A 16,082-nucleotide genomic window follows, 5' to 3' on the forward strand; every position below is an offset into this window, starting at 1 on the left:
TAACAGAGGAGTAGCACTGGAGCACCTGCTGGCAGCTTGTAGGAGGCTCTGTGGACAGAAAGGGTATTCTAAACTCCAAACTGACATGCCTGGAGTCTAAACAGACTTGAGATTTTTCAGGTGCCAGGACTTGGAAGTGTTTGCTGCCAACAGAACTAATAAAGCTGCTACTTCTCCAAGCCCTGTGAGGAGAGGCTGAGGGAGCTGGGGTTGTTTAGCCTGGAGAAGAGGAGGCTCAGGGGAGACCTCATTGCTCTCTACAACTCCCTGAATGGATGTTGTAGCCAGGTGGGGGTTGGTCTCTTCTCCTAGGCAACCAACACCAGAACAAGAGGACACAGTCTCAAGCTGTGCCAGAGGAGGTTTAGGTTGGAGGTGAGGAGAAAGTTCTTCCCAGAAAGAGAGATTGGCCATTGGGATGTGCTGCCCAGGGAGGTGGTGGAGTCACCATCACTGGAGGTGTTCAAGAGGGGATTGGATGTGGCACTTGGAGCCATGGTTTAGTAGTCATGAGGTGTTGGGTGACAGGTTGGACTTGATGATCTCTGAGGTCCTTTCCAACCTTATTGATTCTATGATTCTCTGTCTGTACATCTGCTTTAACCAAACACCTCAACTCCTCTCAGGTAAAGACATCTGCAGTGCAGCTGACCACGGCTGTGAGCATCTTTGTGTCAGTGCTGATGAGTCCTACATCTGCCAGTGTTCTGAGGGATTTGCACTAAGGGAAGATGGGAAAACCTGTAGGAGTAAGTCTCCTTTATCCTCAGCAGGTGTCCTTTGTCAGCTGTGCATTCACAGACATCTTTTCAATACTGGCAACCAAGACAACACCAAGTTGGGAGCAGGAGTTGATCTGTTAGAGGGTAGGAGAGCTCTGCAGAGGGACCTTGCCAGGCTGGACAGATGGGCAGAGTCCAACAGGATGGCATTCAACAAGTCCAAGTGCTGAGTGCTGCACTTTGGCCACAACAACCCCAGGCAGAGCTACAGGCTGGGGTCAGAGTGGCTGGAGAGCAGCCAGGTAGGAAGGGACCTGGGGGTACTGGTTGACAGCAGCTGAACATGAGCCAGCAGTGTGCCCAGGTGGCCAAGAAGGCCAATGACATCCTGGCCTGCATCAGGAACAGTGTGGCCAGCAGGAGCAGGGAGGTCATTCTGCCCTGTGCTCAGCACTGGTTAGGCCACACCTTGAGTCCTGTGTCCAGTTCTGGGCTCCTCAGTTTAAGAAGGACATTGAGAGACTTGAATGTGTCCAGAGAAGGGCAATGAGGCTGGGGAGGGGTCTGGAGCACAGCCCTGTGAGGAGAGGCTGAGGGAGCTGGGGTTGCTTAGTCTGGAGAAGAGGAGGCTCAGGGGAGACCTTCTTGCTCTCTACTACTCCCTGAAGGGAGGTTGCAGCCAGGAGGAGGAGGTTGGTCTCTTCTCCCAGGCAACCAGCACCAGAACAAGAGGACACAGTCTCAAGCTGTGCCAGGGGAGGTTTAGGCTGGAGGTGAGGAGAAAGTTCTTCCCAGAAAGAGTAATTGGCCACTGGAATGTGCTGCCCAGGGAGGTGGTGGAGTCCCCATCCCTGGAGGTGTTCAAGAGGGGATTGGATGTGGCACTTGGTGCCATGGTTTAGTTGATCAGATGGTGTTGGGTGGCAGGTTGGACTTGATGATCTCTGAAGTCTTTTCCAACCTTACTGGTTCTATGATTCTATGATTTATTTACTTATATTCTCCTTTCTTTCCAGACAAAGATGTTTGCAATTCTGTTGACCATGGATGTGAGCATGTTTGTGTGAACACTGACAGTTCATACACCTGCCAGTGCTATGAGGGTTTTGTCTTGAGGGAAGATAAGAAAACATGTAGAAGTAAGTTGGTTTGATGTTACTCTGCTTTTTTGTTGCTGTTGTTTTGCACTCACAGGGCTACTGAAGAAACATCTTGGACTGAAGAAACATCTTGTGTTAGGGGCAGGGCTTCTTGTGGGCAGTTTTGCCAGCCAAAAGGAGGCTATATTCTATATTTATTAGAAACTTACTAATTTTAGCCTTAAAAGTCCTGGAAATCACAGAATGTAGCTGGGTGGAAGAGACCCTCAAGCTCATCCACCCAGCACTGGAAGGGTCAACACTAAACCATGTCTCTGAGCACCCACACACTGCTGAAACACCTCCAGGGATGGTGACTCCAGCACTGCCCTAGGCAGACCATGCCAGTGGCTGAGCACCCTCTCTGGGAAGAAATATTTCCTAGCATCCAGCCTGAACCTCCCCTGCTGCAGCTTGGAGCCATTTCCTCTGGGCCTGTCTCTTGCCACCAAGGAGCAGAGGCTGCCCCCTCCTTGCTCCAACCTCCCTTCAGGAAGCTGTAGAAAGCAATGAGGTCTCCCTCAGCCTCCTCTGCTCCAGTCTGAACACCCCCAGCTCCCTCAGCCCCTTCTCAGAGCCCAGCTGCTCCAGAGCCTTCTCCAGCCTCCTTGCCCTCCTCTGAGCACTCTCCAGCCCCTCAATGTCCTTCCTGGGGTGAGGAGCCCAGAACTGAACACAACACTCAAGGTGTGGCCTCCCCAGTGCTGAGCACACGCTCTCATTCATCCAGCTGTAGTAATTAAAATCTCAATTATTCCTAGGTAAGGACATCTGCAGGTCAGTCAGTCATGGCTGTGAACACCTCTGCATTAACACTGATGACTCCTACACTTGCCAGTGCCATGATGGGTTCGTACTGAGGCAGGATGGGAGGACGTGCCGAAGTAAGTACCTCAGTGAGAAGACAACACATTTCATTTTCCTCTTGTGAGCAGATTATGCACTGGTTCATAGCTCTCACAAGAGGACATTGCTCTCTATAGATCACACACAATCACAGAATCACACAATGGTAGGGGTTGGAAGGGAGCTCAAAAGCTCATCCAGCCCACGCCCCCTGCCAGAGCAGGGTCACCCAGGGCAGGTCACATAGGAACACATCCAGGCGGGTTGGAATGTTTCCAGAGCAGAGACTCCACAACCTCTCTGGGCAGCCTGCTCCAGGGATCTGCCACCCTCACAGGGAAAAAGTTTCCCCTTTTGTTCCTGTGGCACCTCCTCTGCTCCAGCTTGCCCCCAGTGCCCCTTGTGCTGTCCTTGGACATCCCTGAGCAGAGCCTGGCTCCATCCTCCCCACACTGCCCTGCACATCTTTATCACCAGCAATGAGGTCACCCTCAGGCGCCTCTGCTCCAAGCTCCAATCCCCACCTGCCTCAGCCTGTCCTCACAGGGAGATGTTCCACTGCCTGCAGCAGCTTTGTGGCTCTGTGCTGGACTCTCTCAGGCATTTCCCTGAGGTCCTTCTTGACCTGAGGAGCCCAGAACTGGACACAATATTCCAGATGTGTCCTCAGCAGGGCAGTGCAGACAGGGAGGAGAGGCTCTCTCAAGCTAAGAAATGCAGAATGCTGCTAGATGAGCCCACTTCCTTCCATACTTTCTCCCCATCTATCCTTCTTGACAGGGTTTTTAACCAACTGGTTTTACCCATTGCAGTCATACAAATAGTCCCTTCAGATCTCAGCAATACCAGCTGGATGTTAATTATCCTCATATCAACAGTTCCTATTCTTCTGAGGTTTGTTTATGCAGAGTGTACTGGTGTAAGGATGTAAAGAATTCTTTTGCTTCCCATCCTGTGGTGTTTTGATTCATTTTGGAGTTTTAGCAGCAGGAATTTGTGCTCAATGGCTGCAAAGTTATTTCCTCCTTTCAATTTTACAGCTCTTCATTCAAAGTCCTTCTCCTTGCTCTAGTCAGTTTAATCCTGAAATGACACTGGAGGAGGTTGCCCAGGGAGGTGGTGGAAGCCTCATGCCTGGAGGTTTGGGCAGCCAGGCTGGCTGTGGCTGTGAGCAAGCTGCTGTAGTGTGAGGTGTCCCTGCCCATGGCGGGGGGGTTGGAACTGGCTGAGCCTTGAGGTCCCTTCCAACCCTGGCAATTCTATGATTTCTTGTCAGTAGGATGCCATCTCCACCATGCAACTCCTTCTGCTCAGGTGCTAAGGAATTCATGCTCCATGTAAGCTTAGCCATTTAATCAGCCAAGTTGCTTGCAGTTTCATAGACTCATAGAATCAATAAGGTTGGAAAAGACTTCAGAGATCATCAAGTCCAACCTGCCACCCAACACCATCTGATCAACTAAACCATGGCTCCAAGTGCCACATCCAATCCCCTCTTGAACACCTCCAGGGATGGGGACTCCACCACCTCCCTGGGCAGCACATTCCAATGGCCAATCTCCCTTTCTGGGAAGAACTTTCTCCTCACCTCCAGCCTAAACCTCCCCTGGCACAGCTTGAGACTGTGTCCTCTTGTTCTGGTGATGCTTGCCTGGGAGAAGAGACCAACTCCACCTGGCTACAACCTCCCTTCAGGGAGTTGTAGAGAGCAAGAAGGTCTCCCCTGAGCCTCCTCTTCTCCAGGCTAAGCAACCCCAGCTCCCTCAGCCTCTCCTCACAGGGCTGTGCTCCAAACCCTTCCCCAGCATTGTTGCCCTTCTCTGGACACATTCAAGTGTCTCAATGTCCTTCTTACATTGAGGGGCCCAGAACTGGACACAGCACTCATGATTTGCAGGCTTCCATTTTTCTGTGCTCATGGGATTACCCCCATGGGTTTTGGGGGCTGTAATAACACTAGTTGAGCTCACAAAGCACGTCAGCTACTGTCTGTCTGTTCCCAGGCAAGGATATCTGCACATCAGTGAGCCATGGCTGTGAGCATGCTTGTGTCAGCGCTGGTGAGTCCTATGTCTGTACCTGTCAGGAGGGATTCCTGCTAAGAGAAGATGGGAAAACCTGCAAAAGTAAGTAGTAAGCTGCTTGTGCATCAGCACACTCTCCATCTGCAGCTGGTGTAGAAGTGCACTGAGCAGCAGGAGCTGGCATCTGTTTGCAGGTAAGGATCTCTGCAGAGCGCTGAGGCACGGCTGTGAGCACCTCTGTGTTAATACTGAGGACTCCTACATCTGCCAGTGCCATGATGGGTTCCTGCTGGCAGAAGATGGGAAAACCTGCAGAAGTGAGCAGCATCAGGACTTAATTTGATGAATTACAGACCCAATGGAGGCCTCAGCTTGATGTATGCTGACTACCAACTCTTGTGTTTGCAGAGAAGGATGCTTGCAGTTGGCTCGAGCACGGCTGTGAGCAGCTCTGTGTGAGCACTGGAGATTCATACACCTGCAGGTGTCATGAGAAGTTCACACTGAATGAGGATGGAAAGACCTGTAGATGTGAGTAGCCTGAGCTGCAGAAGTGTGTTCTTATGTGAGGCTTTTAAGTGTTGTGTTTTCACATGTGTGTGTTTGTGGGGTCCAGCTAGTTGAGTCACAGAATGGCCCTCAGGAGGGGAATCATCTGCTAACAGGGACAGAGGAGAGTGTGTTTGTGTCTGATGGAACACCACTACATTTGATCAAGTTAAGCTGAAGTGGTTTGTGCCTATGTCACAGAATGGCTTAGCTAGGAGGGGACCTCAAAGCTCATCTGCTCCAACCTCCCCACCATGGGCAGGGACACCTCTCAACAGGACTCAGCTGCTCAAGGCCTCATCCAGCCTGGCCTTGAACACCCCCAGGCAGGAGGCAGCCCCAGCCTCCCTGGGCAACCTGTTCCAGAGTCTCAGCACCCTCACACTGAGAAACTTCTTCCTCAGCTCCAGTCTCACCCTGCTCTCCCTCAGCTTCAAACCATTCCCCCTTGGCCTGTCTCTAGACACCCTCATGGAAACTCCCTCTGCAGCCTTCTTCTAGGATCCCTTCAGGGACTGGAAGGCAGCTCTAAGGTCCCCCTGGAGTCTTCTCTTCTCCAGGCTGACCACCCCCAGCTCCCTCAACTGATCCTCATAGCAGAGGTGCTCCAGCCCTTGGATGATCCTTGTGGCCTCCTCTGGACTGATTTGAGCTGGTTAATGAAAAGTAATCTCTAAAGAACCTCACCTCACAGACTCCCTCCACTCTTCTCAGATCAGGATGTCTGCAACTCAGTGGACCATGGCTGTGAACACATTTGTGTTAATATGGATGATTCCTATGTCTGCAAGTGCCATGAGGACTTCGTCTTGAGGGAGGATGGAAAAACTTGTAGGAGTAAGTTACTAAATCTTTGTTTTGTGCTTCCTGATCTGGTAATGAAATGCACTGTGTAATCACAGAACCACACAAGGTTAGGGGTTGGAAGGGACCTCCAGAGATCAGCCAGGCTAACCCCCCTGCCACAGCAGCATCACCCAGGGCAAGTCACACAGGAACACATCCAGAGGGGGTTGGAATGTCTCCAGAGCAGGAGACTCCACAACCTCTCTGGGCAGCCTGCTCCAGGGATCTGCCACCCTCACAGGGAAAAAGTTTCCCCTTTCTGTTCCTGTGGCACCTCCTCTGCTCCAGCTTGCCCCCAGTGCCCCTTGTGCTGTCCTTGGACATCCCTGAGCAGAGCCTGGCTCCATCCTCCCCACACTGCCCTGCACATCTTTATCCCCAGCAATGAGGTCACCCTCAGGCTCCTCTGCTCCAAGCTCCAAGCCCCAGCTGCCTCAGCCTGTCCTCACAGGGAGATGTTCCACTGCCTGCAGCAGCTTTGTGGCTCTGTGCTGGACTCTCTCAAGCAGTTCCCTGAGGTCCTTCCCGACCTGAGGAGCCCAGAACTAGACACAATACTCCAGATGTGTCCTCATCAGGGCAGAGTAGAGGGACAGGAGAACCTCTCTCCACTTACTTGCCACAGCCCTTCTAATCCACCCCAGGATGCCCTTGGCCTTCTTGGCCACGAGGCCACGCTGCTGGCTCATGGCTTCTGTCCACCAGGACTCCCAGGTCCCTCTCTCCAATGGTGTTATTTGTGTCTCCATTATAGAACCACCCCCCTGAGGGTGAGCTCCTTCAGGGGGTATTACTGCCATCATTTTGCACGGAGTGGCAGTTCTTTACCCAGCTCACCAGGCTACAGGCAATTTTTGCTATTCCAAGGGAAAACAAATACCTACAAAACACTCAGCCAGGGCTGTGAACAGCTCTGTGTTCCACCTGCTGATTCCCACACATGTCAGTGTCACAGGGGACTTATGCTGAGGTGAGGCAGAAGGTGCTGGAGTGAGTGGGAGGAACTTTGATGGGGCTGTGCTCTCTCATGAAGGAAATCACAGCCTTCATTCCGCTCCAAGCTTTGCCAGGCCAGAATTGCTCTAATAAGGAAACTCTTTTCCCAATTCCCAGGTAAAGACCTGTGTAAATCCATTGCCCATGGCTGTGAGCATCTGTGCATCAGTGATGGCAACTGGTACAGCTGCCAGTGCCCCGCTGGCTTTGTGCTGAGACAGGATGGCAAGAGCTGCCGAGGTGAGGCGGTGGGGGGGTGGGTGGGTGTCAGCCACGCTCCTCTGGCCCTGCTGGACGAGTGAGCCAAGGTCATGCACTCCTCAGCTGTCACCTTTGGAGGCTGAATTTCCAGAGATTCACAGAATGGCTCAGGTGGGAAGGGACCTCACAGATCATTCACTCCAAACCCCCTGCCCTGGGCAGGGACTCATCCAACTCAGCCTTGAACACCTCCAGGGAGGGGGCATCCATCACCTCCCTGGGCAACCTGTGCCAGTGTCTCACCACCCTCACTGGAAAGGATTTCTTCATCTCCAGTCTCAATCTGCCCTCCTCAGGCTTCAATGCATTCCCTCTCATCCTATCTTCCAGTATCTGAAGGGGGCCTACAGGAAGGCTGGGGAAGGACTTCTCAGGATCTCAGGTAGTGATAGGACTAGGGGGAATGGAATGAAGCTGGAGGTGGGGAGATTCAGGCTGGAGGTGAGGAGGAAGTTCTTCCCCATGAGAGTGGTGAAGCCCTGGAATGGGTTGTCCAGGGAGGTGGTCGAGGCCCCGTCCCTGGAGGTGTTTAAGGCCAGGCTGGATGAGGCTGTGGCCAGGCTGATCTAGTGTGGGGTGTCCCTGCCCATGGCAGGGGGGTTGGAACTAGATGATCCTTGTGGTCCCTTCCAACCCTGACTGATACTATGATACTATCGCTACAGACCCTTGTCAGAAGTCCCTTCCCTAAGCTGTAAATATGTTCAACAAAATCCACAGCAATATTTCCATTTTTTTCCTAGCTGAAGATGTCTGCAAATCAGTTGCCCATGGCTGTGAGCATACCTGTGTCAATAATGATGATTCCTACATCTGCAAGTGCCAGGAGGGATATGTCCTAAAAGAGGATCAGAAAACATGCAGAAGTAAGTACATTTTACCTAGGAGGAATGGTTTGAAGCTGAGGGAGAGCAGGGTCAGACTGGAGCTGAGGAAGAAGTTCTTCAGTGTGAGGTGAGTGAAACTCTGGAATAGGCTGCCCAGGGAGGCTGTGGCTGTCTCCTCCTTGGGGGTATTCAAGGCCAGGTTGGCTGAGGGCTTGGGCAGCTGAAACTAGTTGAGAGGTGTCCCTGCCCACGGTGGGGAGGTTGGAGGAGATGATCACTGAGCTCCCTTCCAACCTGAGCCATTCTGTGGTTCTTTGAGTTCTAAGATGACCTCACTACAAAAAGTGCCTCACTTCAAAACTGATTTGATACTTGAAAAGCCCAAAGCATAGGTGAGTGTGATGGGAAATGCCTTGAACAAATCATTTGATGCTCCTGTGAGCAAAAACCTGACAGGCTGGAAGAGTTGTTTGCTGCAGCATCAAGCACACCAACAATTCTTTCCAAACCTCAGGCATACAGTCAAAATGAAACCTTATCATCAAGGAACATGCACTTCACTCAGAGTCATGTACTTTGGAGCTCTTCATGGAATCACAAAAGGTTAGGGGTTGGAAAGGACCTCAAAAGATCACCCAGTCTAAGCCCCCTGCCAGAGCAGCATCACCCAGGGCAGGTCACACAGGAACACATCCAGGTGGGTTTGGAAAGTCTCCAGAGCAGGAGACTCCACAACCTCTCTGGGCAGCCTGCTCCAGGGCTCTGCCACCCTCACAGGGAAAATGTTTTCCCTTCTGTTCCTGTGGCACCTCCTCTGCTCCAGCTTGCCCCCAGTGCCCCTTGTGCTGTCCTTGGACATCCCTGAGCAGAGCCTGGCTCCATCCTCCCCACACTGCCTTGCACATCTTTATCACCAGCCATGAGGTCACCCTCAGGCTCCTCTGCTCCAAGCCCCAGCTCCCTCAGCCTGGCCTCACAGGGAGATGTTCCACCGCCTGCAGCAGCTTTGTGGCTCTGTGCTGGACTCTCTCAGGCATTTCCCTGAGGTCCTTCCCGACCTGAGGAGCCCAGAACTGGACACAATATTCCAGATGTGTCCTCAGCAGGGCAGAGTAGAGGGGAAGGAGAACCTCTCAACCTCTATACCCCATTTTCAAATACCATTCATTCCATTTGCTTCCCTTCCAACCTGTCCTGCTTAGAGCATGATGTGCATTTATCACATCACCCTTGAACACTCAGAGGAGAAACTCTTCTGCTGGAACTGACTAAAAACATTCATTCTGCAGAAACAGATGCCTTGGGGAGACTTACTCACAAAAGGATGGTAACATGCTCATGGCTGATCTCAGTCCTAACTAAAACCATGCCCCATGAACTGCTTCCCTGTCTTTATGAAGTGATCTTGACATAGTTCTCATATTCATTGCATTTCCATCACCTTAGTACATTGAATCATAGGCTGGTTTGGATGTAGGCTGTACACAACCCCTTCAGACACACTGGCAAAGTCAGATGGGCCAGGATGATCACCTCTGGATGATCAGGGGGTTGGAGCACCTCTGCTACAAGGACAGGCTGAACTTCTGCTGGGCTACTGCTTTGAAAAACCTGCTGTGCCCAGAAAATGTCAAATGTGTTCTCCATGGTACTCAGCAGAAGTCCTTGTATTGAAGTGCTCCATTGGGGAGACAGACAAATTAGAAGGGAAGTCAGCATGGGGCTTGAAGCATGGGGGGCTGGAGCAGCTCTGCTATGAGGACAGGTTGAGGGAGCTGGGGGTGTTCAGCCAGCAGAAGAGAAGGCTCCAGGGAGACCTAATAGCAGCCTGCTAGTACCTGAAGGAGGCTACAAGAAGGATGGAGAGAGACTGTTTGCAAAGGCCTGCAGGGACAGGACAAGGGGCAATGGCTTCAAACTAGAGCAGAGCAGATTTAGATTGGATGTTAGGAGCAAGTTCTTCACTATGAGGGTGCTGGAACACTGGAACAGCTTGCCCAGGGTGGTGGTTGGGGTCCCATCCCTGGAGATATTCAAGGTGAGGCTCAACAGGGTTCTGGGCAACCTGATCTAGTTGAGGGTGTCCCTGCTGACTGTAGAGGGGGTTGGACTGGATGACCATTGGAGATCCCATCCAACCCAGACACTTCTCTGGTTCTCTGAGCTGTGAGTGGGTGCAGTCTCCCAGCTGCCTTTCTGGGGGCTGTGCAGCTTTCTGACGCTATGAAGGTTCTGCTGCTTGTCCCACAGGGTGCACTGAAGGCCCCATTGACCTGGTGTTTGTCATTGATGGCTCAAAAAGCCTGGGGGAGGACAACTTTGAGACTGTCAAACAGTTTGTCACAAGCATCTTGGATTCCCTTGAGATTTCCCCCAAAGCCGCTCGGGTCGGGCTGCTGCAGTACTCCACGGAGGTGCGCACAGAGTTCTCCCTGCGGCAGTTCGGCTCAGCCAAGGACATGAAGAAAGCCGTGGCACAAATGAAGTACATGGGGAGAGGCTCCATGACAGGGCTGGCCCTCAGGCAGATGTTTGAGAGGAGTTTCACAGAAGCAGAAGGAGCCAGACCACTTTCAGCTCGTGTGCCTCGCATCTCCATCGTGTTCACAGACGGACGAGCCCAGGATGAAGTCTCGGAGTGGGCGACCAGAGCCAAGCGAAGCGGTGAGTGAGATGTGCTTACACAGCTGCACACATTGCTCTGGCCGGGAAGGGACCCTCCAAGGGCAGCAGCAGGGAAACCTCCAACTACAGCAGGCTGCAGAGGGCCACAGCCAGCCTGAGCTTGAATGTCTCCAGGGACAGGGCCTCAACCACATCCCTGGGCAGCCTGTTCCAGTGTTTCCCCACTCTCACTGTGCAGAACTTCCTCCTGATGGCAAACCTAAATCTCCCCTGCTCCACTTTCAAACCACTGCCCTTCATCCTATCCGCACAGGCCCTTCTGAACAGCCTGTGTCCATCTTTGGAGCCCTCAACACAGGAAGGACATGGACCTGATGGAGAGGAGGCCACAAAAACAATCAGGGGGTTGGAGCAGCTCTGCTATGAGGACAGGCTGAGGGAGCTGGGGGTGTTCAGCCTGGAGAAGAGAAGGTTCTAAGGACATCTAATAGCAGTCTGCCACTACCTGAAGGGGGCTACAAGAAGGGTGCAGAGAGACTGTTTGCAAAGCCCTGCAGAGATAGGATGAGGGGCAATGGCTTCAAACTAGAGCAGAGCAGATTTAGATTGGATGTTAGGAACAAGTTCTGCACAATGAGGGTGGTGGAACACCACAACAGGTTGCCCAGGGAGGTGGTTGAGGCCCCATCCCTGGAGATATTTACAGTAAGGCCTGACAGGCTTTGAGCAGCCTGCTCTATTGGAGGATGTCCCTGCTGACTGCAGGGTGGTTGGACTACAAGAACTATGGAGGTCCCTTCCAACACATTCTATGACTCTCTCTAACTTCAGTCTATTAAGGGGCTGAACTGTTCAGCTTTGAAGTTCCCCAGCAGAGACATTCCTCATGCTCACCCATCCTCACTCTCTAGAATGAGTTATGTTGTCCAGTTCTGGGCTCCTCAATTTAAGAAGGACATTGAGACACTTGAAGGTGTCTGGAGGAGGGCAACAAAGCTGGGGAGGGGTCTGGAGCACAGCCCTGTGAGGAGAGGCTGAGGGAGCTGGGGCTGCTTAGCCAGCAGAAGAGGAGGCTCAGGGGAGACCTTCTTGCTCTCTCCAGCTCCCTGAAGGGAGGTTGTAGCCAGGTGGGGGTTGGTCTCTTCTCCCAGGCAACCAGCACCAGAACAAGAGGACACAGTCTCAAGCTGTGCCAGGGGAGGTTTAGGCTGGAGGTGAGGAGAAAGTTCTTCATAGCAAGAGAGATTGGCCATTGGAATGTGCTGCCCAGGGAGGAGGTGGAGTCCCTGTCTCTGCAGGTGTTAAAGAGGGGATTGGATGTGGCACTTGGAGCCATGGTTTAGTTAGTCAGGAGGTGTTGGGTGATAGGTTGGACTTGATGATCTCTGAGGTCTTTTCCAACCTTACTGATTCTGATTCTCTGACAATGTTCCTTTTTTCCTGTCAGCAAACAAGGATTCAGGACTGCTGCTGTCATCCTCATGTGCACCTTCTTTTGCACCCAGGTATCATTATCTATGCCATTGGAATAGGGAAAGCCATTGAGGAAGAGCTGCTGGAAATTGCATCAGAGCCTTCATACAAACATCTCTTCTATGCTGAGGATTTCACAGCTTTGGAGGACATAAGTGAAGAGCTCAGAGCCCAGATCTGTGAAGGTAACAATATTCCCCTTTTGTTGAGAGGGAAGAGGAATAAATGCTCATAGATTTCATTTGTTTGTTTGCAGGCCTGAAAGAACAACTAAGGGAATGTGAGCTTGGACAAGAGCTGTTTAGACAGACAGGACAGCATGTCATAGTCATAGAAGTTTGGGTTGGAAGGGACCTTAAAGGTCATCTAGTTCCAACCCCCCCTGCCCTTGGCAGGGCCACCTTCCACTAGCCCAGGTTGCTTAAGGCCTCTCCACTCACACATACACAGGTTTTAAGCTTAGAATCATAGAATATTAGGGGTTGGAAGGGACCTCCAGAGGTCAGCCAGTCCAATATCCCTGCCAGAGCAGCACCACCCAGGGTAGTCTGCACAGGAATGCCTTCAGGTGGGGTTGGAAAGGCTCCAGAGAAGGAGACTCCACAACCTCTCTGGGCAGCCTGCTCCAGGGCTCTGCCACCCTCACTGCAAAGAAGTTTCTCCTCATGTTGAGCTGAAACCTTCTCTGTTCAAGTTTGTATCCATTGGTCCTTGGCTTATTCCTGTGCACTACCCAAAAGAGCTTGGCCCCCTCCACTTGACAGCCACCCCTCACACATTGATGGACATTGATCAGATCCCCTCTCAGCCTTCTCTTCTCCAGACTAAACAGCCCCAGGGCTCTCAGTCTCTCTTCACAGGGGAGATGCTCAAGTCCCCTAAGCATCCTTGTGGCTCTCCCTTGGACTCTCTCCAGCAGGTCTCTGTCTCTCTTTAACTGGGGAGCCCAAAACTGGACACAGGATTGCAGGTGTGGCCTCAGCAGGGCAGAGCAGAGGGGGAGAAGAACCTCCCTAGCCCTGCCAAGGCTGGAAGTGCTGCTGTCAGGTTCCTCACTGGTTAGCAAACCCCAGAGCTCGCTGGTGGAAATGCAGCCTCCTTCAGGCACCCACGCTGCTGTTTAGCAGCCACCAGCTGGAAAACTTGGGCTTTTTAACTTCAGGACTGATATAAAAACTAAGGCAATCCTGCCCCTTGGTGGCAGGCTCTGGGCTGCAGGTCTAGTAGCTGGGCAGAGCCTCCCTGCTGCTGTCCTCTCACCAACAGGAACTGCCTCATGCCTGGCAACTGATGACTGCCCCAGCCTTGTTTTTCTGGATACTCCAGGCCTACCTATTGCTCATCAACTCACTCCACCAGAAGTTTTGCCTCCAAGCTGAAACACGTTGTGGGGTTTGTTTTGGTTGATAGGTTTGGTTTCCCTTCCCTTTTGTTTTGGTTTACAGCCTGTTTTTTCCCCCTCCTTTGCAAGAGCACTAGTTTCACTTTTACTCCAGCCTGCATCTTTAGCTGAGGACTTCTGAGGCTGCAGCCTGTCAGGGGCTGGGAAACCCTCTGAACTTCATGGGTTCCACTGACAAGGCCTGTCTCATCCCTGCTCCCAGCTGTGGAGGGGCTGCATGTTCCCAAGTAAAGCAGAAGCCCTCCTAATCTCCTTTTCCCTTTTATTCTGCAAGAGAGCAGCAGCTTTGGACAAGAGCTGCTGGTTATTAGTAATTCTTAATTACTACTGTTGAAAAGAAAGAGGTAGCTCTCTCCTTTGCTGCCTCACAGAAATTCAGGCAGAAGGTTGCCCTTCATTGCCTTGCTTCATTTCTCACCCCACTGGAAGCAGTGAGGAGGCTACAGCCATGTCCTGCCTACTGCACACTCATCATGATTGCCTCTTCACCCCTGCTCTGAGCCTTATGGGAGCCTCTCATGACATGGCCACATAACTCTTTGTGTCACCAGACCCCAGCCCTGGTCAGATGACAGAACATTCTGTTCTCCTTCCAAGCTGCAGGTGGTTCTCCTGGCTGCAAATAGACACAGAATCACAGAATATTAGGGGATGGAAGGGACCTGCTGGCCACACTTTGCTTGCTGCACCCCAGGATGCCATTGGCTCTCTTGGCCCCAAGGGCACATTGCTGTCCCATGCAGAACTTGCTGCCCACCAGCACTCCAAGGCCTTTCTCCTTGGAGCTGCTCTCCAGCAGGACAGCTCCTAAGCTGTCCTGGTGCCTGCTGTTACTCCTCCCCAGGTGCAGGACCCTGCGCTTGTCCTTCTTGAACTTCATGAGGTTTGCCTGCACCCAGCTCTCAGCCTGTCCAGCTGACAGGGACAAACACACCAAGCCAGTGGCAAGAACCAGCTCTGTTTCCAGGCAATGGGAACAGTTCTATTGCTGCTTTTGCAATCTCATTTCCTTTGGCCATTTCTTTCTACACCAGCCTTGAAAGAGTCACCTCAGCAGCAGGATCCATCATCTGGGAGGCTTCCTAAGACTGCTCCACAGCCTTCAGGTGGGCTGTTTTAACTCAGTGTCTTGCTGCCTCCCCGTTGCTCCTTTGTGCTGCCTTCTGTAGAGAAGCCTAACAATTCACCTGTGAGTGACCTGCTCCCCCCATTCCCCTTCCCACCCCCCTCCAAGCCACCTTCCTTTTGCAGTTCAGATCTGCTTTGTACAAAACCACCACGTGTGTCTCGCTCTAACAAGTGCATGGCTGCTGCTCCTTACATCATCCAAACCAATCCCTTGATGGGGAGCTTGCATTGCACCACTCTCTGCTGGGGGTTTTAAAGCATCTTCAGCTTTCAGTCACTTCTGTTTCTTCCTCACAGGAACTTTTCACCACCTCCCTTCCAGTTCCGCAACCCACAGCTTCAATCATGTGTCCAGCAAATGCAGCCTAACAGCTCAGCTTCCCTCACATCCTTGCATCCCCCTGCTCCTCTCCAGCACAGATCCTCACTGCAAGCAGTGAGATTCTAACTAAGAAGAACTCAGTGCATGTGACTGGAAAGCAAACCACAGATAACAGCTCTGTGATTAAATGCAGTGGGTTTGATTTTTAGACTTTTGGGGGGTTTCCTGCAGGACCTGACTCAGCCACCATAGCCATCACAGATGTCATTGCCTGTCCCAACCTTGCAGTACACCACAAGTACCTTTTTGAGGCTGGTCACACTCACTCCACCACAGGTAATCAGCTTACCTTTGTCTAGAACCACCCAGCCTGCTCTCTTGAATGCACAGCCCTGCCTTAGGGACCCTTTCCTCTGGTGACAAAAACAGCCCCAGAGCATTCACAGAATCTTAGGGGTTGCAAGGCACCTCATCCAGTCCAACCCCCTGCCCCTGCCAGAGCAGGATTATCCTGGCCAAGTCACACAGGAACAAACTCAGGTGGGGTTTGAATGTGTCCAGAGCAGGAGACTCCACAACCTCTCTGGGCAGCCTGCCCATGGGCTCTGCCACCCTCACTGCAAAGAAGTTTCTCCTCATGTTGAGCTGAAACCTTCTCTGTTCAAGTTTGTATCCATTGGTCCTTGGCTTATTGCTGTGCACCACCCAAAAGAGCTTGGCCCCCTCCACTTGACACCCAGCCCTCACATATTGATAGACATTGATCAGATCCCCTCTCAGCCTTCTCTTCTCCAGACTGAACAGCCCCAGGGCTCTCAGCCTCTCTTCACAGGGGTGTTGCCACCCTCATAGTAGAAAGGTTTCTCCTTATGTTCACTATGCTCCAGCTTCCTTTGGATGTTGGCATGTGCTGGGTAGAGGA

The 16,082-nt window shown here is 52.1% G+C and overlaps 1 protein-coding gene across 4 annotated transcripts in view; it reads left to right on the plus strand.

Annotated features, from left to right (window-relative positions):
- Positions 1 to 16,082, plus strand: part of MATN2 (matrilin 2) — a 68,062-nt gene that overhangs the window by 49,116 nt on the left and 2,864 nt on the right. For 2 of the 4 annotated variants that reach the window (XM_068164311.1, XM_068164312.1), the window contains exons 12-24: positions 627 to 749; positions 1,739 to 1,861; positions 2,623 to 2,745; positions 4,711 to 4,833; positions 4,926 to 5,048; positions 5,140 to 5,262; positions 5,995 to 6,117; positions 7,240 to 7,362; positions 8,127 to 8,249; positions 10,461 to 10,874; positions 12,341 to 12,493; positions 14,745 to 14,816; positions 15,392 to 15,496. In XM_068164311.1, the coding sequence (XP_068020412.1) occupies positions 627 to 749; positions 1,739 to 1,861; positions 2,623 to 2,745; positions 4,711 to 4,833; positions 4,926 to 5,048; positions 5,140 to 5,262; positions 5,995 to 6,117; positions 7,240 to 7,362; positions 8,127 to 8,249; positions 10,461 to 10,874; positions 12,341 to 12,493; positions 14,745 to 14,816; positions 15,392 to 15,496 (1,851 nt within the window). The remainder of the gene's footprint in view (positions 1 to 626; positions 750 to 1,738; positions 1,862 to 2,622; positions 2,746 to 4,710; positions 4,834 to 4,925; positions 5,049 to 5,139; positions 5,263 to 5,994; positions 6,118 to 7,239; positions 7,363 to 8,126; positions 8,250 to 10,460; positions 10,875 to 12,340; positions 12,494 to 14,744; positions 14,817 to 15,391; positions 15,497 to 16,082) is intronic. The other 2 variants (XM_068164313.1, XM_068164314.1) reach the window with 2 other exon arrangements.

This window comes from Melanerpes formicivorus, unplaced genomic scaffold (assembly GCF_026170545.1).
Source record: "Melanerpes formicivorus ecotype bairdi unplaced genomic scaffold, bMelFor1.0.p_v2 SCAF_79, whole genome shotgun sequence".
Classification (NCBI taxonomy): Eukaryota; Metazoa; Chordata; class Aves; order Piciformes; family Picidae; genus Melanerpes; species Melanerpes formicivorus.